The sequence below is a fragment of the Callospermophilus lateralis genome, chromosome 5, assembly GCF_048772815.1.
Source record: "Callospermophilus lateralis isolate mCalLat2 chromosome 5, mCalLat2.hap1, whole genome shotgun sequence".
Classification (NCBI taxonomy): Eukaryota; Metazoa; Chordata; class Mammalia; order Rodentia; family Sciuridae; genus Callospermophilus; species Callospermophilus lateralis.
Genome location: NC_135309.1, coordinates 85,901,022 through 85,926,630, shown reverse-complemented (window position 1 = coordinate 85,926,630; position 25,609 = coordinate 85,901,022). Strand labels below are relative to the sequence as shown.

At 33.3% G+C, this 25,609-nt stretch overlaps 1 protein-coding gene across 2 annotated transcripts in view; it reads left to right on the top strand.

The window, feature by feature from the left end:
- The first annotated feature begins 695 nt into the window (after nucleotides 1–695).
- Fam174a (family with sequence similarity 174 member A) overlaps nucleotides 696–25,609 on the top strand; it is a 45,064-nt gene continuing 20,150 nt past the window's right edge. The window contains exons 1-2 of one of the 2 annotated variants that reach the window (XM_076856012.2): nucleotides 696–1,323; nucleotides 19,709–19,843. In XM_076856012.2, coding sequence (XP_076712127.2) covers nucleotides 890–1,323; nucleotides 19,709–19,843 — 569 coding nt within the window. In that variant the 5' untranslated portion in view covers nucleotides 696–889. Of the gene's footprint in view, nucleotides 1,324–19,708; nucleotides 19,848–25,609 lie in introns of those variants that run through there. The other variant, XM_076856013.2, reaches the window with a different exon arrangement.

Genomic DNA, 25,609 nt, shown 5'->3' with positions numbered 1-25,609 from the left:
AAACAGCTAGAGCTGGGGCAGGCAAATCATAGGCCACCTGTTTGCTAATTGACTTCACCAAAATTAAAAGGAATGCATCTTAGATTTTCACCAGCAAGAGGAGGTTTCCCAATCTGAAGGAGCTTGTGCTGAGGTTAGTTTCCAGTCCTCTCACAGAAACTAGGAAACAGAAGCACTGTTTTCCTTGTTTGAATTTCAAAGGAATGACTCATAGGTTCTTGAAACTTGGGGGCATTTTAAAAAAGATTTGCATTCCAAAGGAGCAGATAAAGAATTCAAAATTCTGTGTTTTTTTTTTTTTTTTTTGGGGGGGGGGGAAGTCTGGGGCCTCCAAGCCAGAAAAAAGTCTGCTGAAATTTTTTCAATCAAGCCAAGGAAAAGCCATGAAGTTCACCTTCTGGTTGATTTGCTGTATTTTTGCAGTTTTACACCAAGCAATTCAAACTATGCGCTTTCTCTCATGGTTTTGGCATGGAGTAGATGTACACCTTACACTTGTTGTTTACTTTTTGTTACTCATCCTCAATCACCTCTTTCTCTACAGTAGAAAAAGCACCAAACACCTCTCAAGCATCTTCTCCTTTCCCTTTCCGTCAGGGCGTCTGCGCAATCTGCGGAGAGGCTGACGTCACTGACTGCGTCCCGCCCCTACATATTAGCAACCGAAGCGTCCGTAGCAGCAGTGGCTGCTGAGATGTACGAACTTCCGGTTCTCCCCGCAGCTGCTGCCGGCTCTACAGCTGCTGCTGTCTCTGCCACCTGCTGTCCCCGGCCCTCAGCCCAGGATTTAGTCACCATTTCTTCGTTACCCAGCGGGCCCATGGTCCCTCCTGGACCCAGGTTGGCGGGCCCGGCGGCTCCAGCGTGGTGAGAGTGAGGTCTGGGGACGATGAAGGCCCTGCACTGCTGCTGCTGTCTCCGCTGCCTCCTGGCCTCCTTCTTCCTCCTGCTGCTTCTGCCAGCGCTGAGCGGGCCGCTGGCGGTGTGGTTGCAGGCAGCTGAGGCCGCGCAGGGCCCCGGGCCTCCAGATCCTGGCCAGCGGACCTTGCCACCGCTGTCCCGGGGCCCCACAGCTGCCCAGCCACCGGGCTATGCTCTGGCTGAAGCCTCAGGACCTCGAGGCACCGAGGGCGGCAATGGCAGCAGCCCCGGGGCGGGGCTTGCAGCAGAGGAAAACGGAGTAAAGGCCGGGGAAGGCTCAGTGGGTGGCGGCCTTGCCGTGAGCCCCAACCCTGGAGACAAGCCCATGACCCAGCGGGCCCTGACCGTGTTAATGGTGGTGAGCGGCGCGGTGCTGGTGTACTTCGTGGTCAGGACAGTCAGGTGAGGCAAAGCCTCGATGGGGCACTCCCCGCAGCCAGACCTGGGCAGACCAGTCACCTCCTTCCTTTCCCGCAGCATCAGGGGCGCTTAGCTCAGAGAATGTGCTATTCCTAGTCCTAAAGGCCTGTGTTACCTTGGGGGAATTTAAACCTCCTAGTAGGTGCTGTCTTTTGTTTATAAATCAGCATTTTACCTCCAAATCTCTTCGTCTTGCCTGAGGCTTGACTCAACCTCAAAGGACACCTTTTTCCTGAAGTGAAAGTGATCTCATATTCCCTTGAATTTCCATGATCACACTATCTTGTAACACTTTTCTCTTTCTGCTTCATGTAATTTTAAGTAACTAACCCATCAAAAATTTGCCTATCAGAATGCAAACTCCTTTAGGTCAGAATCCCCATTTGTAAGTTTTTGTGTTCTTTATTCAGTGCTTCAGTGCTGCATTAATATAGTGTACAGGGCCTTATTGTAGGTATTTTATTTTTATATGATTTAGAAGGGAAGTTCTTCTTTACCATCAGTGTTTTTTAGAACCTTAATCTGCACCTAAATAATTGGATTATACCTAATTAGTTGGAAACCACCTCTCTGAAGAGTTAACATAAGCCAAGATCTTACCAGAAAGAACCAGCCAGTCAGTTTTATTCTCTATACAATAGGAGTAGTGGATGAGTTTCCAGGATTGTTTTCCAAACCACTTCATATTTTCCCCATAATTATATATATATATTTCTTCATGAATAGAAGAAAATGAACATCACTTAGCTCAAATAGCTGATTTAAGAAGGTACAGTGGAAGCCAGTGTTGCTGAATATGAATCCAGCATTCTATGGTTGAAGAACCATGGGAAATTATTGGTTTCCCCTGAGATCTCTTTTGATATCTACAGTATTCAACTTTTCCAAATAATGCATTCTCTTATAAGTTTATAAAGGACAAACCATTCATTGATATTATTTCAGATTCTACATTTCAGTTAATATTAAAAAACTATCTCTTGCCAAGTTTTGCCGTAATATTAAAAAAAAAGAAGAAGAACCATTGGTATCTGACAGGCTTTTAAAACACCCCTCCATTTACAAGTTCATATCTCTATATAACTGGACTTTCTCTATGTCCTACATCCAAACATCACTTTGCACAATTGAATTCAGAATAAGAAAATCTAGCACTTTCTATTTTATATCCATTCTTATTTTCTATCTTCTCTCATTTTAGATCAGATAATAACAGAATTTGGAAAAAAAAACAGTGCCATTCTTTTCACCATTTTTATTTTTGTTTCTGAGAAGTTTTTACAAAAATATGTAAATTATAATTTATTATATTTTTCAAATATTTAATTTTAGTTGTAGTTGGACAGAATACCTTTATTTTGCTTATTTATTTTTATGTGGTACTGAGGATGGAACCAAGGGTCCCGCACGTCCAAGGTGAGCACTCTACCACTGAGCTAGAACCCTAGCCCCTATAATTTATTATTTTAAACCAATAACTATCTAAAAGTTTACTAAGGTTTAATTAATATATTAAATTTTAAAAAATATATTTTTAGTTGTAGATGGACACAATACCTTTCTTTCACTTATTATTTTTTTCTTTTAATGTCATGCTGAAGATCGAACCCAGTGCCTCACACATGCTAGTTGAGCGCTCTACTACTGAGCCACAACCCCAGCCCAGTATATTAAATATTGATATACTTAATCTACATAAATAATAGTCCTTTGAAGGCCATTAATAATTTTTGAGAATGTAAAGGGATTCAAAACACTTGAAAATTACTGGTATAAGCAATATTATTGAACTAGATACTGTTGATTCACAAAGACTATCAAATTCAGGCCAACACTAGTATACAGGAATTAAAGTTGTTAAATTATTTATTATAGCAAGTATTAAGAGCATATTGCTATTTCATATGTATATGTATATATATATATATGTGTGTGTGTGTATTTGCACACACACACACACACACACACACACAATGGATAGTAGAATAATTTTCTTGGTATTCTCTTAATTTTTTTTCCACTTTGGTTTATTTGTAATCTTAAATACAAGTGATTATCACCATTGATTTTCCTGTCTTCATTGCTGTAAAACTTGAAAATTACAGCCATTTCAGTCAGATTCTATTGGATAATGCAACATCATATTATATGAGAACTGCCAAATGCTGAACCATGGCTAATAAAAACTACATTCTTCACCCAGTATTTAACACATTCATGTAGTCCAAGTTCTAAATTTAGTTGGCTACCTAAGGTCCAAAGCTTGATTGATGCTAACGATGTCTGGGCAATGTTCAGAGCCCACAATTTTTGTTTCCAGATTATGCTTTTCATTTGGTGGATGCTCATTTTGGCCCCCATTTCCAAAATATGTGCAACAGCGAATCAGCATTAGTTGTCTGTGCCAAGGGGGAAGAATATGCCAAAATTATCATTCCCTTTACTATTATGAGATGACACTGAGAATATTTTACTTGTAAAATTTTATGATATTGAACTCTGAGATTTCCAAATTGTCTTGGAATGTAATTCAGTTATATTTTTAACTGAAGAAGTATTTGGAAGAACAGTCAGTTGCTTTCCAGAGTAACTGAAAAATATATGCAAGGAACACTGAAGGGACAGAGTAAATTTTCCAAGATAAACATAATGTCTATGAAAGAAGCTTATTTGTTTAATTCTTTACTATATGCCCAATGCTGAACAAAATATAGTGAGCACTGAATAAGTACTTGCTGAATGAGTAAATATTCTTGGTTAATTCTTCATATTACTGTACAGTTAGATTATGGAGTTTAGAAATTTAGAGATAATTGCTACTTAGGGATAGAAGAAATAAGTATGAAGATCTTAATACTTACATTTCATTCCTCTTTGTGAAAGATTCTTACAGTAAAAATATATAAAATGTATAAAAATATATAAAGCTAAAACAAAATCACTTTAGAGGGCTGTTATTATTTTTGAGCATGCACACTGATTATATAAAAGCTATTTCTGGTATGAGTATGTGAAAATTGTCCATACTTTAAAAGCAGAGAATCATTTCTCTTTTCATACCATGTCACTGCTGCTTTTTCTTTTTTTAATTCAGTATAGTGTATTGGAAAGACACCAATGCTGGGATTCCAACTCTTCCATTCTTTTACCTCTGTAATCTTTGGCAAAAGTCACTTAACCTCTTCAATTTCAGAACTCCTTTTTCTATGAAATGAGGATAAAGGCTATTTGATGTGGTATAGATGTGTGTGAAATTTAGCATCCATAGCCTTCATTCTGGCAATCAGTATTTATTCAGCTGCCTAATACTGTGCACTAGAGATATTGTTGTGGTGATAGGGATCAACATTTCTGTCTCCATGGTACTTGTATACTGGAGGAGCAGAGAGTCATTCATCAATCATACAGATAGTAAACATATAATGAAATGGTATCAAATTGCAGAATCACAGATCCTTCTTATATAATCTTTCTCCATTCTACCTTCCTGTCTCCTTCCCAGCCTGCAGTGATTATGATTCTATTATTTTTGAGATCAACATTTTTAACTTCCACAGATGTGAGAATATGCCCTATTTGTCTTTTGTTCATTTAGTATAATGTTCTTCAAAATACAGATAGGAACAATAAGTTGTAGTGTTTCACTGCATAGTAGGGGGCTGTGTCGATTACAAAAATCTATTATATGTTTTATGGAATATTGGAAGAGAGGAGTATGACAGCTCCAAAGATGAAGAAATGATAAGGACAAATACTAGTTTTGATTTCATCATTACGTAGTGAATACTTGTATTAAACCATGACACTGTACCCATATATGAGTATATTTATTATGGTCCAAGTAAAAGTTAAATTATAAAAACTTCAAAAGAAAAAACTGCAGGTCCTATTAATACTTATAGGAAACAAACTATTTAATTTGATTATCCAAGCTGGTAAATGAAAGCATAATATTAGGTTTCTTTCAAAGAAACTTTCTTTAACTAAAACATTATTTTTGAGTTTTTATTGGCCATCTTAATAGCAAATAGTTATAAAATGTTAATCTGTCTCTGATATAATGCTATATATTTTATGTACATTTTTCAATTTAATTCTTGCAAAAACTTTTGAAATTGGTAATATATTCTTGAGATAACCGAGGCTGAGCAAGTTTAAATAGTTTGTCCAGGCATACCCATCTAGGATTTTCCTAAACCCAGATCTACTTGAACTTAACAAGTTTAAATACTGGGCTTCTTCTTATGAGGAAAATAACTGATTTAAAGTCATAAACACCTAAAATGTGTAATATATGAAAAAAATGAACTGTGTAAAATATTTGAGTTTTTGTTGAGTGACAAATAATAAACCTCCACATTTTACTGTTTTATAAAAATGATTCAACTTGAACATTTATCAATTATCATGTCTGTGCCAAGGTGAAATGATTTCTGATGCTATCTCCTTCCCTCATTCAAAGATTTTCTTAATTTGCTAGATGTAGTCAGAAATGGTGATATTTTAAAGCAACCTCTGTTATCTGATCATACATATATCTTTAATTCTTTCCGAAACTAGACACTAATAAATTATGTCTGTGAGACTGGTAACCACCTCTCTCCCATCTAGTTACTTAATTGTATGAGTTAAGAATTAATTTTCTTCCAGAATTGTGATTTCAACATATAAAATCATGATATTGATAGAAATTATTCAACTGGGCAAAAATGGGATTACTTTGTCTACTTAGTCATTTGTGTATTTAGTCACTGCTATTGATTTAGAAAATATTATTGGGCACCTAATATATAATATGTATCAGTACCAGGCCCTGTGGCAAGGATTAGCTGCACATAGATGGGAAAGTCTTTGCAATTATGGATCACTATTCTAGTTATTTATGTATCCATGGAAAGCGGAACTTTTCTACCAAGCAGATTGTCCTGTTTCTCCTTCATTTATACAGCTTGGCAATATATATTGAACATTTTATGTATAGAAACCCCGGGCCTTAGAAATGTATTTAAGAATAACAAGTTGTCAAGGATTTGATATTCTTTGCAGAGATAAAACTTACCTTCCAAAAAATGTTTATGCATGTGTTTAGAATAAATATTAAGTTGACTATGTGGTGAACTGACAAAATCTCATGCAGATGAGGATTGATGATGTAAGTGATATGGCAGTCAGGTTTGTCAGGGATCATCAGTGTGAGATGAAAGTACTAGAAAATACTAAGAAAAGCTTGAGGGTAGAGGTTATTTTACATTTGTATACAGGATAGAATATAGTACTTAACCCAAATATTTAGTAAGTGAAGTAAGCATGGTTAGACTTAAGAAATAAAAGCTAAGGTAGAGAATATAGTGATTATTTTATTAGATTTTTCAACAGAAATATCCTCCCTCCTGCTTCTCCTCTGTGAACTTACTTTAGTGCTTTCTTCTAATATTAAAGAAAGAATATATTACTGATGAATGTGTTTGGGATAAATAAATGAATAAATAAAATTCTGGCTAACTTAAGGGAATTTACTGGGAGAATTTTGAGATTTGTAAAAAGCCAAAGAAAATCTGAAGATTAGGGTTTGGGGAATCAAGCAAGCTTGGGGGACATGATGCCAACTCATGCAGAGGTCTCATTGCAGCAATACTCCACTGCATGAGCATGTGACAGTTGTTAGGTATTTTTAATTGATTGATTGTTAGACCCTCAGTTCAGGAATCAAATTCCAGGGAAGGATAAATAAATTTTACTCACCTATAGTAAGGATGGTAACAGTTCTAATTGTTATCTCACCAAATGTTTATTGTGGGAGAAATAACACAAATAAAGGAGTAAGGTGTACTGCAAGAAAATAAATATAGTCACCAAAACAAGGGGTGTGCATTGCTCTAGGCTTTTAAGAATAAGTATGAATTATTTTATATTCCATGCTACTAGATCTTTCCTTTTTAACCCAGCAATTTAAAACACCAGTCCATTCTTAAGTTGTTTTCTTCTGCTGACTTCTGTTCCCTTATCTTCCCTTATCCTATTTCACTGTATCCTGACAGGTGTGTGTGGAGAGGGGGGGTCAACATCCCTGAGGTCTAATCCAAGCTTCACACTCGAGTTACATGCCTTCTGTAAGGTTCAGCCCATGTTTTATGAAATAGAAAATATCTACCTGAAAGGACTGTTTCAAAGATCTATTTAAAGTACTAAGCATAGTTTCTGGCATGTAATAACTCCTCAAGACATTTTTGTAGTAATGATTATTGTTCCTCTCCTCATTTTTTATTTTGACTACATATCTTTTCATTTTTTTTTCTGTGATGTAGACATAACTAAAGCTTTTTGGAGTACTTCTAAAACAATCTTTTTTCTCTGTCTTTATGTATGTGATACTAGGATTTTATATATTTAAGCAATATGTGTTGTAGATGCAGTTTTGAGAGGTAAAAATACATTTTAATTTGTTGGGATATTAAGCCAAAATAGTGCTTTCCAACTGTTTTCATATTATGACACATAGAAATTGACATCCATATAGAATAAATATATGAGATAGTGTTCCCTTAGACTCTGCCTAGTTGACCTCAAGAGCTGAGGGGAACTTTGTATCAATACATCAGTAATCATACAACATGCTTGTTGGGAGGTTTTTTTTAAGGATGATGCTGATTGTGAATTATGTAAACAAGTGCTCAGATAAGTAATCATATGAACCACCTTTAAACCCATGCAAATCAGTTCATAGTACTTTGGAGTTTCTGTTATGCCTCCCAAACTATCCTGGATATTGGAGCTTAAATGACAATACAAGTCATGTTTGACCTCAAAGTGCTCCTTATCCAGTAAAGGAGCATTGTTGCCTTTTGTGGTTATAAATTCAGCTTGTCAGAATATCACAACAAGAGACTAAGGTGGTTGAAAGTAGCTTCTCTGAAATCTCATTTCTGCACATAAGGCTATTTGAAAAGCCATTTAACAATGTAACAAAACTATTATATTTGTCTAGAAGACTGAGGGTTTTATAATTGATATCAGTCATCTAAAAGCTGGCCCTGTAACTGAATCTACTTTCTGTTGACCTATACTCCTTGAATTTTGGTCATTCTTAGTAATCTTAAATCTGTAAGCAGGGAGAAGTTTGAATTAGAGATATAGAAAATTGCCTATTTAAGGATGATTGCCAATAGTGGGGACAGAGGCAGTAGAGGAGGATATTTGAAACTATAGGAAAGTAAGAAGCCAAAGAAGCCATGAAAAGGGAATCTAAATAAAGCTCCTATGGAAGTAAAAGTATAGGCACGACTGGAGAGAGATTCTCCATTGAAGTGTCCCCATTCTATACCTTGCTTTCCCTTCTCTTCTTGTTGCAGTCTGGCTTTTAATTGTACCACTCTAAAATTGCTCTTTCAAAGGATAATTAATAAGCACATTGTCTGAGTTCTACAGACATTTCCCTTCTTTTCTATACAGATCAATACAATAGTTTTTCTTTGGTTTCTGTGACTTCTGATTTTCTTCTTACCTCTTTATTTAGTCTCTTGCTTCTCCATGAATTGTCTCATCTATGAACTATTTTTCCTACTTTTATAACTCTCTTACACATCTAACGTCCTAGAGAACAGGGCTCGTATCTTACCCACCTTTGGTCCTTCAAGCCCTGACCAGGTGCTGGAATACAAAGGCATTCACTGAATGTTTGTGTGAAAAAATGATTTTCACCCTGAGATTTCAGTGATGTCTGGACTCTTTTCTTAACCCTTTATGCTTTGATGGTCAGTGTTCTTTGGGTGATCCATGCATCCATCCATTTCTTTTATTTCCACCTCTAACCTTTTAATTGCTGTCTGAATTATAGACTTTAGTCAGCTAACTCATTAGAAGATAGGGATACAGTCTCCTAAAATTCAACTTTGAAACTACCATTTTTATCCTTCAACAAATTCTTGCTGCATTACTTTTATTAGGTGAATGACATCATATCTACAGTTTCTCAAATTAGAAACCTGTGCCTTCCCAAATTTGTCTCTTTAGTTACTGTTTATATCCAATCATCCAGTTTTAATTTCTAAATATTATTTTAGTATATCACCTCTTTCTGAATGACACTGTCCTTACATTATGCTCAACTCACTAGGTTACTATAATAGATACTGTTCTTCTTTCTCCATTACAAATATGTCTATCCTTGAATTTATCTTATACTGAATATATAATATTCCTTCCAATGTGTTTTTGATCACAATATGTTTTTGCTTATAATTCTTTATGACCATACTGTTTAATATAGTAGCAATAGCTACTGTAGTAGTTTAAAAACTTAACTGAAATGACATTTAAAATTCCAGTCCATTAGATGCATTGGCCACATCTCAAGGCTCAATTATTGCATCACCAATAGCTACATTATTGAACAGAATGATGAAGAATAATTCTATCATTCTATAACATTTTCTTGGGCAGCAAAGTCCCATGGCATCTTATGGGATAAGGTTCATGTTTATGAAATTTCATCTGCAGGTTTGCACTATCATCCAGGACAGTTGTCTTACATATGATAACCCAGCAGTTTAGCTTCCTTTCATGTTATGATATTGCCATTTCAACATAAGTCCTCCAGAGTTGTCACGATTTGGTGTTAGACACAAGAGAATGCACAGGAGCTTTTGACTACCTTAGCAAAGAAATGCAGTTACTTCGATTTGCTTTATTTACCAAAAGTATATATGAGCCTAACTGTATGAAAGCTGGGAGGTACGCATGTGTATTTGGGGTTTGGTAGGGGAAGGTCCATGTGTGCTAAGCACTAATAATGTTACCATATGAATCCATATATCAGAAAATTGTAATACCTGGAAAAATGCACAAACCCCTGTAGAACCCAGAGTTTGTATTCTAACTGGACATTCCTTCTGTGTTACTCATAGATTTCTTAAAGTAATTGATTGATTACAGTTTTTTACTTTTTAACTGGGATGATTTTGCATTTTATAGAACAGTAAAACTAATTCTTATTTAAACTAAAAATAATGAACAATTAAATAATGCTTTTGCAGTTACTTTGATTGACATCACTTCTCCATGTTTTCTTGAAAATTATATAGAATATACAGATATGAATTGATTCCCATTAAAAAAGTATATTAATCTAAAAAATGATGCTTCCATGGAAAATCAACAAAATTTATCTGTTCTTTGATTGCTTAGTTTTGTTTTTCTTGCTTTTGACCAATGAAATTACTCACTATGTATATTTCTTCCTGCTACTTCAAAGCTTCTGACTCCATATTTTGCTTTCTTTTAGCTTAAGTTTTCTATGACCTATCATTCTTTTCATGATAGGTCATAGTATCATGAATCCTTTAATCTTCATAAAAGAATTGACTCAGTCAAATGCCTCATATACGTGGGTGCATTTTTTTTTTTCCTACACTGTCTTCTTAAAGCACATATTCTGATTGGTTTATCTTATCTTTGTATTTCAGGCATTAATATGGGTCACAATCCACCCTTGATATTGACACTCCTGGTCTAGAAAAGGTGCTCATATTAATATATTTTTGGGGTGAGATTAGGTGATTTTACATGGTAGAAAACATAATTACATTCTTTTTTTTAGAGGTGGGGTCTCTCTATATAAACTAGTTGAATATAGAACTGCAGTGATTGGCTATACCTCTACTGAAACTCAGGAATCTAAGGAGAACAGTTTGAAAACAATTATGTTCTTTCTGTGGACTTTTAAATTTCTGAGGAGAGAATATAACAAAAAAGATTTGATGGGACTGGTGGTGGTTGTGGCTCAGTGGTACCTACCTTACATGTTTGCTAGCACATGTAAGGCACTGGTTCGATCCTCAGCACCACATAAAAATTAAAAAAAAAAAATGTGTCCATCTACAACCAAAGTATTTTTAAAAAGGGATTTGATGATCAAGATGTTGGTGGGACCACCGTGCTCAGCAGAAAAAACAAGTGTGGAATAAAGCTTTAAAAATCTGTGGCCTTTTTGGAAACTGCAAAGAAAACATGTTCAGTTTATTCAGAGAGAAGGGCATGCTAATAGAACCTACTTGAAAGATTCATTGAAGGAATAGGGTTATAAGGAATATACATCTGGGTAATATAAATTGGCAATGTGACTCAGAAGCTAAGATGCTAAAGGTTTGGATCAGGATGTTTTTATCTCTAAGAAATAGAATACACATTAAATTTTGTTGTTGTATTCTTGTCATGAATGTGAATGGTTTGATGGTTTGGTTCGTAGCCTTATGAGATAATGAAGCATTCTGAATTTTTTCATCTTTTTTTCTCTATGCCAAGGCTACATAAGCTCTAATAATTATGTTCCCACACAGTAGTGTTTCATGCAGGATGGAGGGAAGGGGGCTGGGGCCTGAAAGGAGGCTTTCTCTTCTTGTTGTGTTTTTTGTTGTTGCTGTTTTTGTTGTTTTATTTTTTAATCAGTGAGAAAAGTCTTTCCTAGAAAATCAACCAGAGACATTTCCTTCTATCTAATTTGTCTGAGCTGCTTCATTTCCTCTCTCCTAGATGATGACTGGCAAAAGGAAAATAATATTGTTATAATTGGTTTGCACCAATTATTACCATCATTATATACTCCTTAGGGCTAGACTTTATTGCTTTCTAACAAAATCATGGTTCTGTAAGCCATAAGAAGAAGGTTGTCTCAAAACAAAAAGCAGATTCTATTACAGTGATCAAAACTAAAAGATGGACTAATAAGAACAACATAATTGTACTTGTTAAAGCAAGTAGATGCCAAGTCATTACTTTTACAACAGAACGATGAACAAAAAATATATTTCAACTAAAAAATTATTCAGTCTGATACAAATGTGAAATCATTGTATTGAGGATCATAAAATGTTTGTCAATTAATTTTCTGACCTTGGTTAGTATTACCTTAATTTATCATGAAATCACTTTAGCTTAATGATTTAAAACTCAAGCCAGGTAGTAAACGTAGTTGTGTATGAATCCCAGCTTTCCAATTTATAGTCCCATATTTAATTTTCTCTAAACTCTGCCTTTTTCTATGTAATATGAGGGTACTTTCCTAATAGAATTGTTTGCAAGGATTATAAAAAGATAATGATTATAAGTTGCTTTGCTCAGTGGCTGGCATATGTGAGTGTACAATAAATATGAGTTATTCTTACCGAGATTATTTTGTGTCTAGAATTACAAATGTATATCTTACATATTTTAGTATGTTTTCTAATGCATTCACATATTTTAAAACATGGCTGTCATTATTACTTTTTTATACAATTTTTGGCATTTATAAGACAGATTCCATTTGAAACATATAATTATGTTGTACGAATACATGTATACATTTTAAACCTATTTATATGCAACATATATACATAAATATAAATATAAACAAATAAATATATATCTATACACACACACACATAAAATATACACATTTGTGTGATATCTGACCTCTGAAACTATAATCAGCAAGAAAGTAGGTCTGGGAAGACTGGAGTAGGGTAAAAAAGTGGGGAGTAGGGTAAAAAAGTGGGGAGTAGGGTAAAAAAGAAGATTGTAGAAGAAAACTAATAGGGTTTGCCATAGTGCCAGTCAGAGGCCAAGGGGGATGAAACTGGGAAGTTATTAGTAGATAGGAATTTAAAGTTGACTAGAAAAGAAATTTATGCTGAACTTTTAGAAACGGAAATCAGAAGAATTATCAAGGTACACATCCTAAACTTTAGGGTCTAAAAGGAAAAAAAAATAGGAAATCCATGTAAAGATAACGAGGAGAAATGATGAGGAAATCATTTGTTGTATACTTTCATACTGGGCACTTTAAAGCCCACATATATGACACTATGAGATTAACTTAGGACTTACTTCATCTGGTTGTCATCAAACAAGAGACTGAAATCTAAGTTCAGGAACTGATTATATGGACTGAATTACAAGAAACTAGATGAAAAAGGTGTCTCTGAGGAAAAGCAACATTGCAGTGTTCTAAACACAGATGAACATGCTTTTGATCTTTTCTTTGTTAACCTTTGGATATTAGAAGTGAACTGTTTCCTGGAGATGAGCAGTGCTAAGTTACATTTGGGGGACAATCGCCTATTTGATGATGCACTTTGTCAAGGTTGTTGTAAGTACCAAACTTGGCAGCTGTCAGGCCAATAGACAGGACCCAATAAAAATTGCAAAAGGAGCCAAAAAAAAATTCAAAAACAGATAGTAGTCTGAGAACTTCGTTATGGGATCACATATACCTTAGCCTCTCCTGGAAGTATTATTGCTATATATCAGGGTATACCAAGCATCATGATCTTGAGATTAAAAAGATTAGAACACTCATTCATATGGGTAGGCAAAAATATCTCTAGCATTGGAAATTATTCCAGATAGAATGCAGAGAATTTTTTAAAAGAATTAAAGATTCCGTTTGGCTTTTGAAAGGATATATGTCCATTATGTAAAGTATAGGTTAACTGTGTGTTAGAATATGGAAATTTTGCATATCAAAAACTCAAAATGAAGCTCTGTATCATAGGATGTAAGCTAAATATTAGTCTTTCTAGTTTGAGTAGAGTATGACAACACCCTGAGATATACCTAAACAAGATCAAAAAGGTCCTAGAGTGAGTACCTATTTAAATATTCTAGAAGTACAGTTTTGTTTTGAGACAAAAGGCAATTATTTACCTCTTGAGATCCATATTAGAATTTGAAAATTGGCTAGATTCTTAGGTTTTGTTGTGGTATATTCAGAAGATAATATTTTTATTTTCCCAGAGGAGATGATTTCCATCTAAAATTGTAAATATCTTTGTTACAGAGAGAAAATGCAAGATATATTATCAATCTACATATTTCAGTCAGTTTACTTAACAGGTATTTATTAGGTATTTATGGAAGAACCTGTATACTATGGGTGAGCAAAACAGGTAGAGCTCCTACTCCTATGAAACTAATGGTCTGGTAGAGAAGAAAAATAGTAACTTATTAAATAAGTGCACAAGTACACATTTGGTGAGTACTTTGCCAGTAAGGTGCATTCATACTATGGAGACATTTTTGATCTAGCTAGATAGATCAGAAAAGGCTTTCCTAAATTAATGGTACTTGATCTGAAAGCTAAATAAATAAGCACTAGTACAGCAGTAATGCCAGTGTAAAAACTGTCAGTACAGTGGCAGAAAAAGTATGGCCCTTATAAAGATTGAGAGAAGGCTTTGTGACTGGGCTATAGAAAGTGAAATGGAATGCCGAATGAAGACCAAAGTGGAGCAAGAGCTGTTAATATGAGCCATGCTGTGCTCATATTTTGAAGATCATATTACAAACTCATTACTGAATGCTGAGGGAACTCATTGAAGATTTGAGGGATAAAGGGCAGTTTAGTTTGTTGCCATAGTTGGTGTAAGTAGTAAATTAGAATGCTGTTTTGATAGGAGAAAAGATGATAACAATGATACGGTGGAGCAACATAAAAGAATTTCAGTGATTCCCAGGAAGTACACTCAATAGGGCCTTGTAATTGGTGGCAGCTATGGAAATGCATTAATCCTGCCTAATATTAGGATAACCTACTGCAGGAAGCATGGTTGACCAACAGCCTCCATCTGTTGCAGTCTTTAATCCATTGTGGCATCAATGCCAAGATCATAATTCCTAGGTATCTGCTCACCCAGTAACTAAGTGCAGCAAAACCTAGCTATCCTGACTGACTTGGGACAGCTAATGGGTAGTCTTTACTTGAAGATACATCATTGGCCTGATCAAAACTCTTTCAGAAGTGCACTACAAGCTGCACATCTTACTACCCAGTTATCCTTTCCCACTGCATCATCTGCTGTAGTATCTTCTGGCCTTCTCTATTTCCCTCTATCCTTCACAGTTTTTTTCTGTAATAAATAAATCTCTTGCATGCTGTATTAATTTTTTAGAGCTGCTATAAGAAAGTCTTACAAAGGGGATTAAACTTCTGTTGTTTGAACTGAGGGCCTTGAGTGAAGAATGTCTTCCAGGCCATTATCCTTGGCTTGTGGATGACTGTCTTCACGCTCACATGTCATTCATTTTGTATTCATGTAGTCTCAAAATTTCCTTTTTAATAAGAACACCAGACATATTAAGTTTCACCTTAACGACCCAAGTTTAATTGAATACCTCTGTAAAGACCCTATCTTTAAGTGGTGATCTAAAGATCACATTCTCCAGTCCTGGGAGTTAGAACCTCAATATGAATATTTGAATGGCAAAGTTCAGCCCATAAAAAGCTTTAATCTCTTATCAGTGTTTGCTTCCTGAAGTACTAGGACTGAGAATTGATGGACTGAGTTATGAGAATGAGGTCTAAAAATGAGAGAGATATCAAATTAGCAAAAATAACTTTTACTATTTATCTTGTATCCAATTTGACTGGACTTCCTGATGAAAATCATAGACAACTAAAATTGTAGCTCTCTAACTTATTTACTTACATTACTATGGCAAAAATTATAGTTTCAAATTATTGTTTGGTCAGTAATTAGATTCATTATTGGTCACTTTATTATAAAAATAGTCAAGACAGATATTCTATATCAATAGTTGTATATTTATTATTGAGGTTTACCCTGTTTTATCATCATGTCTAACCATATACAAAAGAACGTGTATGTGTAATTAACATTCTTCAGTATAGGTTGAATGTGTTATTGAGTAAATTAAGGAATATTATTATTTATATTGTTGATATTTAATACATACCCTACATATATTCCATTAAAAGAAAACAAATGGAACAAAAGGTATGAGTCAATACCAGTGGATACAGCAAGTTGTAACAAGTTACATTGATTTGTACTTTTTTCCTTGCATAAAGTAGTAAAATTAAATGAAGTCTTATTCTTCTGTTTTGTTTATTTTATGTGGCATCCAATTTTTATATACAGTTTTATCAAGCTTACCTTAGTACTTTTATTTTTATACTGTCATTTCTACATGTAAGAACAGGAAATAGTTCTGACCAAGCTGAGTGTAATTGAACATTAAGAAATATTTGTCTATATTAAGACAGCTATTTGGTTACCAACTCAAATATCTAGAAATAATATGATCAGGATAATTCTTTTGTGCATGCTATGTGCTGGCTGAATGTAATTCAATGTAAGTAACTGTTTAGATTTTAACATTTTTTGTCCTTTTGGGCTTCCACACATTCTTTCTTGTATTTTGTTACATGAATTTCCTATTTTTATACTTCATTGGGAACCACAAAATATACTTTATTATTGGATAAGTATTTATTATGTCTAATAGAAAAATATGCATATTATTATGTGGTAATAGATGTATAATTATAAACACATATACAGGCAAGTTAAGCTTAGTGAAACATTTATTGGTAAGAAAGAAAATATGGCTATGAAAATTAAAGATTTTAAAGCGCCCTTCACTCTTTTGTTTCAGAATAATATACACTGTATATCAGTAGATAAAATTAGACTTTTTCTTGATGATGTATATTATATTTTACTTTTTTTGTATTTTAAGTAGCTCATTGGATTAACACAATAATTTTAAGACTTTATAAGGGTTTTTGACCCTCCTTGAGGAAAAAAAAATCACAGCATATGATAGTAAATATGTTTTGTTGTATTTAATGTTTTATGGTCCTATATCGTGACCAAGTAGCTATCTCTCCCTATTTGGACTAAGGGAAAACACTTTTCCAGAAGTAGCGTATCAGTTCTAAATTCTTCTTTATAATACATTGATTTTGATAATTTGATTCATTCTTGTATGAATTAGTACATATATTAAAATATTAAATTTATTTAAATTGAACTGAGTCCCCCACTTATTTAAAGCTTAACAATATTCTGCTTGTTTATATGAAATAGGTTTCTGTTTTTAAAAAGATTCATGTTTGGAAGATATATTTTATACCCATGATTACAAAAAAGAAACCTACAATACAAAATATATTGATATTATACATATTGACAATATAGACTAGAATAAACAATACAGTGCACAAACCCATGCAATCAAATGTTTACACCATATGGTCAAATGTGTACACCATACAGAAATACAGAAAATAGTGTTATTATTAAGATTGATTTGAGCTTTCACTGGAAAATTAGGAATTCATTCTAGGTATGACGAAGACCTTTAGAGTAGCAAAAAAGATTTGCTGAGATTAGGTTTTTTACAAAATCCTTAAACTCTGTGTTTATGCCCTTCTGTGTTTTAAGACTTGCCAAAATATCCTGTGACTAGCAATAGCCTAGTTATTAGCAGATTGACTATTTAATGTATATGGCTTGGGAGAATCCAATATATTTCTACAAATTCTTTTACATGACATTAAATTCTTGACTAAAAATGCCAGAATGTTTGGGAAGCCATTGTTTTAGAAAAGTGAGCAAAAGACTGACAAAAAGTTGATATCATAACTCTTCAGTACCCATAACCAATATTGCAGTAAGGTTTCAGTCTCTTCTGTGTATTCACTTTTTTAAATCAAAGGAAAGCAGAAAACCGATCACTCCCTCAACAAATATTTAAGGACCATCTTAATTATTAAATCATTTGACACAAAAAGTTCAATCCTCTTTTCAGAGGCTATGCTTTTATCCCCTTCTGTTGGTTTTCCTGTTAATTAGTTTTGTAAATCTCAGTTAGAGGTTGGTAAATAGACTGTCCTGTCCATTGACACGTTTTTTGAAGTCCAAAATATCTAAGGATTTTTTAAAATATTTTTAAAGGATTGTAAACGAAACAGAAAAGTTATATAAATATATGACAGAAAATATATATGGCCCATTAAACCAAAATTACTATCAGTCCTTTAACAGAAAAAGTTTAGACTTCTGATCACATGGTATGTATAGGTATGCACACACAGACACACATACATATACACATATACATACATATACATATTAATATTAATCTAAATTTATTTAATTTTTCACTATATAAGGCTAGCATAAACTTCATACTGTCTTATTTTAGCTACTTAAGTAATTACATCCACTTGGTTTTTGTTCTTTCACCTTTGGTTAACTTTTAGTTGATATATAAATAGGTGTATAGGTAGTATGTGGTAGAAATTAGTTTTTTTGTCCAGGACTAATAATATTTTATACATTTAAATTTCTGACACCACGCATGTTGCACCCAGAAGCTAGTTTAGTACCCAATGCTTATGAACTCTCCAGTATTTGTTGAATGTATATATGTATGCATGTATATGTAGGACACTATCTTCTAGGGGCTCACATGTCGTGTTTGAAAATGCTTATCTTTGAAGTTGGTGCCACTCAATTTGTCATGCAAACCCTCAACAAATATTTTAAAAGCATCTTAACTATAAGTATATTGTGATTATATAATGGTGAATAAAGCAAGTATAGTTGCTCCCCTAATGGAACTTAATGGGAGAGACAGAAATATCAACATCCACAAAAATATATACCCACATGACTGCAAATTGAGCTAAATGATTTGAAGGAAAAGAAAAAATTATTGTAAGAGAAACAGTAGAACTCTATATTATGAAACCCTTTCATATACACAGCTGACAATAATTTATATTTAGTATCCTAATATTTTCATTACTTTAGGGCACTATTTCTCAAATTCCAGCATGCATCAAAATCACAAGAAGTATTTGTTTAAAAACACAGTTTTCTGGCCCCTCTTTTCAAAGTTTGTTGTCCTCTTAAGTCTATGTTGAGCATAAAGGTTTTTTATTTCTTATAAATTTCTTGGTTAGTATGGTTCTAGGGATCCAGAGAGACACACTTTAAGAACCACTGGTTTAGGACAGAACTTTTCAGCACATTGGAATCACTTGTAGAACTTTAATAAAATAATGATGCTTAATTCCTATTCCTGAAAATTCTAATGCAATTATGTCCTGAGCATGCTACTTTTTAATGGAAACTAGGTGATTCTGATGTGTAGCCTGTGATATGTTGCAAGCTACCAGTCTAGAATTTGAGTATATATGTATACATACAGTTTCTTAATGTTGCAAAAAATATCTAATCCTATAAAATGATAAAAAGATATGGAGGCAAAGCTGGAATAGAAGGTTTTGGTAAAGTTGTACCCGAACTAAGATTTAGAAAATTATCTATCAACACCACCAGTTGTCAGTGATAAAAAAGAGTATGTCAGTGATGGAAACAATCATAGGAATACATTTTGTTTAATGAATCATAAGTAATCCTTGGTGTAAATTATATACTTGAAATATAACCATCTATGTATTGAGTTCCTCCTATGTCAGACACGTAGGGATTGTTTATTTTAAATTTAGAATATAAACTAAGGATCATCTATCCTATATTAAAATAATTTTTGTTCATTAATTTGCTGTATTTTGTAGGATGAGAAGAAGAAACCGAAAAACCAGGAGATACGGAGTTTTGGACACTAACATAGAAAACATGGAATTAACACCTCTAGAACAAGATGATGAGGATGATGATAACACATTGTTTGATGCCAATCATCCTAGAAGGTAAGTATTCAGTAGTTTAATTCCATATATCAGGAAGCAAGTCCTTGTCAAGAAAATTTAAGATGTTGATGTTCACTTAACAGTTTTTATTCTAATTGATATTATTGAGTTCTCTTTAATGAAGTTCTGTGTACTACCCAGCCAATAGCTCACATTCACATTGCTATTCTGAAATAGCCATAAAGAGTACAATACATCTGCCTTCAGTATATTTATTGTAGGTTTCCTTGCAATGCTTTAGTTTTAACTTCTTTATTCATATAATATGTATTGGGTGTGTTTGTGTGAGGGGGAATTTAGTAATCTTTTTCTTTTTATATCCTGAAGGCATTTTGTTTTCCATTTGAATTATTTTATTTACAAATAGTACTTCAAAACAGAATTGTAGAGTTAATTGTGTTCTGATAGTTTAACTGTGTAAATAAAATATATGTATTTAGATTTATTCTCACTCCATTTTAAGACCTTTCCTAAGATATTTGGATAAATAAAATTATAAGGGTATTTAATAAATGCAAATAGAATGAGAAAAAGATGCAGTGAAGATCCTACACATTAAGTAAAGATATGTTAGGATAAAAAGGGATTTCTTAGGTCAAGGAAAATTATTATCAAGGATCAGGTACAAATTTAAAGAGTACAGAAATCTTGGAATTAAAAAGAAAAGAATGAACAAAATTCAGGCTATTAAATTTCATGTATTTACTACATATAATGTATAGAATCTAAATTTTATATTTTTGTATTTTAATCAATAAAGGGTATATGTGTATTAAATCCCATATTTTAGTGTATTGTGTATATATGTATTGAGTCAAATATACAAATGAAATTTTATGTATATATCATTATAAATTAATATATAAAAGAAGGAATTACCAATACTACTAAAAATTCCCATGTATTTTTAAAATTTTATTTTTATATATTTATTGTATATATGTGTATGTTTATATACGTACATATATAAGTACATAAAAGGTATCTTGGGATGTAGCTCAGTTGATAGAGTGCTTGCCAACCCACGCACAAGGCCCTAGGTTGAATCTCCAGCACCACCACAAAAAAAAACAACAACCAAAAGACTCATAAGTATATAAAAGAACTTCAAGTAATGACAAAAATTTATACATTTTATAAAAATATATTTATATAATTTTAATTATACAATTATATTAATATTAGAACTTAGGCAGATGTGAACAAAAGTCTTAACCTCTCATTAAGATCTTAGCCTCTTAAAAAACAAACATGACTAAAATATATACACGTTTGTAACATTTGGTTTGGCTCACTAAAAACCCATTAAATTGCCTATAAATGTTGTAGAGTTTTCAACAAGGTTAATATTGTTGATTGTTAAATTTTTTTTTACACTGTGTATCAGATAAATTTTTGTATTTTCATTTAATAGTCACTAAATATATTAGGTACTTTATGCATTAGAATTAAAAACTGAATAATATGAAATACAGTTGGGAACAAAGACTTATTTAAGGAGTAACTAATCATATCTCTCATCTTGGGCTCACTCTAAGAAAGTGTTTTAATAATTAAGATGGCAGTGGAATCTCACTCTTTTCAATATTATTATTATTAAAATTAAAAGTTTTCACAGCTATTATATTGAAATAATTTAGATACATATGAGACATCTGCTCTACACATAGAAATGGAAGGTAGGAAACAAAATTGTTAACAACTTAAGATTGTCTCCAAGCCAGGCATGGTGGTACATGCCTATAATACCAGCAGCTCAGGAGACAGGAGAGTTACGAGTTCAAAGCCATCCTCAGAAATGGTGAGGCACTAAGCAATTCAGTGAGACCCTGTGTCTCAGTAAAATACAAAATTGGGCTGAAGATGTAGCACAGTGGTTGAGTGCCACTGAGTTCAATCCCCAAGACCAAAAAAAAAAAAAAAAAAAAAAAAGAAAAAAAGATTGTCTCCAAAGATGGACTTAATTTGAACTCTAGTTCATTTATTTCAGCATGCTAGTTAAAGACAAAGCTTGCAAAGTTCAATAGTTGTGAACATAATGCCTCACAAATAAAAAAGATCATGTACAGATTTGATAACCTGGAAGAAAAGTAAATGCCTAGGATTGTACAACCAAAATCTAATCAAGGATAAATTGAAACCTCAACAGACCAATAAGGAGATGAAATTGGTAATCAAAAATTCCCCAAGAAGTGTGCATGGTAGCGCATATGCCTATAACCTCAGCTGTTCAGGAGGGTGAGGCAGGATAATCATGTGTTTGAGGCTAGCTTAGGTAACATAACAAGGTCCTGTCTAAAGCAGAGAAACAAAAAAATCCCAAGATGAATTACTTCACAAAGTTAATCATAACAAATTTTCAAAAAAAATCAATGCCAGTCTTTCTCAAAAGAATTTTTCTTTACTAAGGGAACATACCAAAGATACAACAAATGAAAGTTACAGGTTAATATACCCTTGATGAACAAAGTTGCCAAAATTCTCAATGAAATTCTACCGAACTGAATTCAATAGAATATTTAAGTGAGACCAAATGGGATTTGTCCCTGGAATACAAGGATATTTCAAGATATGCAAGTCAATCTTTTCCATAAATTTTAGTGAGAAAACTGTCATCTTCATCCAGAAGAATGAAATGAAACCATTCTTTTTTGCCATATACAAAAATCAATCAAAATGGATTAAAGACTTACATATATGGCTTCCATAAAAGATTTCCAAAAAGACATGAGGAAAACATTTTTGACATTGGTCTGGGTAATGATGTTTTGAACATGATCCCAGAAATCACAGGCAACAAAATAATTAGGGCTGCATCTAATTAAAAAGGTTCCACGCAATCAACAAAGTAAAAAGGCAACCTGTGTAATAGCAGGAAACATAGTTTGTTTGTTTTAATTTTTAATTATTTTATTTGTTCTTTTTTATATATACATACAGTAGGTTATATTTTGACATATATACATGGAGTATAAGTTCTAATTAGGATCCCATTCTTGTGGTCGTACATGATTTGGAGTTTTCACTGGTCATGTATTCATATGTGAATATAGGAAAAATTATGTTTGATTCATTCTACTGTTGTTCTTATGCCCATTCCCCCTCCATTTCCTTCATTCCCCTTTGTCTAATCCAATGAACTTCTGTTTTTAATATCCCTTTTAATATCCCTTATATAAGATGTTTGTGAATAAGTGTATTTCAGATCTCAGAGATTTTTGGACTTTGGAATTTTTGCCTGAAGATTTGGATTTTAGATATTTGGATGTATACACATTATGTATACTTACATACTACATATTGTATCTCTCTATATATACAGATAGGTCATGTAGTATTTGTATTTTTGTGTCAATCTTTCTCTCTTTCTCTCTCTATATCTCTCTCCATACACACACACACACACACACACACACACACACGTGGAGAGAGGCTTTAATATCTAATGTTTATATAGAAGTTATGTAACTCAATAGCAAAATAAAACAGAACAAATAACCTGATTCAAAAGTGGGCAAAAGACAGTAGAGTATTATAAATATAGTTAATGAGAGTACATTGTATACTTGACACTTGCTATGAGGGTAAATCTTTATTGTTCTCACCAGAAAAATAAATGGTAGTTATTTGAGGTGAAAATGTTTTTAGCTTGTTTGTGAGTGTTTCACATACTGCATGTATATCAAAACATATAAGTATACCTATTAATGTTAACAATTTTTATTTGTCAACTATATCTCAGTAGAGATGAGGAAAGAGAATATGAGACATATCTTTTTGGTGGAGGGCGGGGGTGTTGGGGGGGCACTTAACCATTGAACTACCATCCCCAGCTCTTTTTATTTTTTTATTTTGAGACAGAGTCTAAGTTGCTTAGGGCTTCTCAGCCTCACTAAGTCATTGAGGCTGGCTTTAAACTTATGATTCTCTTGCGTTAGCCTCCTAAGTCATTGGAATTACAAGCATATGCCACTGCACCCAGCTAAGAAAATATATCTTGAAACACTTGTAAAGAATGCTATTCATGCTTCTCATCAGTTATTCTACAGGTGATGAAAATTCATTCTGAAAATCTTAAGACATGGGAAAAAAAGTTGTGTTATAAAGATTTCTCTGTTGGGAAAAAAAAAAGATTTCTCTGTTGGGTTGGAGGAGAACAGGGTAAGGAGTAAGAGGATAAGAAAGAAGACCATTTAGAGGGTGCAAATACATGGAATGACTTGAATTATTCAAGGGGCTTTGGATGTATTATCAGTGGGATCTAGGTATTCTGTTTTCATGGCAAAGGAGAAGAAATACTAAGGAAGAAGCAATAATGAAATCTTCGTGAGCTTTTTAGTAGTTGACCGAATTTATTTCATAAATAAATAATTTTAGTATACAGATCTACATAAAGTAAGGAGGAGGAAAATAGTTGCTTTAGTCAGCTTTTTTTTTTTTTTTTTTGCCACTGTGACTAAAAGATCTGACCAAAACAACTGTAGAGGAGAAAAAAGTTATTTGAGGGCTCACAGTTTCAGAGGTCTTAGTTGGTTTAGCAGGCCGGCTCCATTCCTTGGAGCTTAAGAGGAAGCAGAAGATCATGGTGCAAGAGTGTGGCAGAGGGAAGCAGTTCACATGGTGATCAGAAAACAGAGAAATAGTTCTCTACTTGCCAGATACAAATATAGACCCCAAAACCACACCCTTACTGCCTTACCTCCTCCAGGTACACCCTCCTTTCAATTACCACTCAGTTAATCCCATCAGGAAATTAATTCACTATTGCGTTAAGACTCTTATAACCCAGTCATTTACCTTCTGAACTCTCTTGCATTGTCTCACGTGTGAACTTTTGGGGGACACCTCATATTCAAACCTTAACAATCATAACTTGTATCTACTCATTCATCTCTCCAGTAAATGAATATTGTAGGAGCTATTCAGGTGCCAAGCACCAGTGTGGGTGCTTGGGATGTATTTGAGCAAAAAACAGGAAAAAAAAATCTTAACTTTGTGAAGTTTAGCTTCTAGTGGGGAAAAGATAACATTGGGAGGTTGATAATTCATTTTATTTTCCATTTACATCTTCCTGTTTGATTTTTTCTTCTTCAAAGAACATATATTCATGCATTACTTTTTAAAAAATATTTTTTGTATAGAAATAATTTCAAACTTATAGTAAAAACAATTACAAAGAAAGTCCTAGATGCTTTTTACCCAAATTCAACCATTCTTAACATTTTATTTTATTCTCTTTTTCTTTCATACTATGGATATAGAAGAGCTCATACCACTCATTTGTATTTACCTGATGTTATGTTTCCTCATAATTAGATTCAGGTTATGTTTTGATTGAACTGCTAAAGAGAACATGCATGATAACTGAAGAATACAGGGTGTTCACTTGTCCTTCATTGCAGTGTTAATTGTTATGCACCTTTTGAAGGTTTTATCCAACTTCTTCACTATGTTACTTTTTTCCTCCCTCAAAATTAATCGGGTTATATTTTAAAATCATGAAAAATTTCCATTTTCATAAAAATTTTTCCTGTATGTAGTATTTATCATGATTTTGCACAATCTAACCTTTGACTAGATAGTTGCAAAATGATGATTTTCTAACTTAAGTATTTTCTCCATGGTAACTAGTCAGCATTAATTTTCTACCATAAGCAAATGTTGTTGTTGTTTTTTTAATCTATCTACGTATCTATCTATCTATCTATCATGGACTAATGACATTCTTGTTTTCAGAGGTTTGTAATTCATTTATGTACTTGTTTA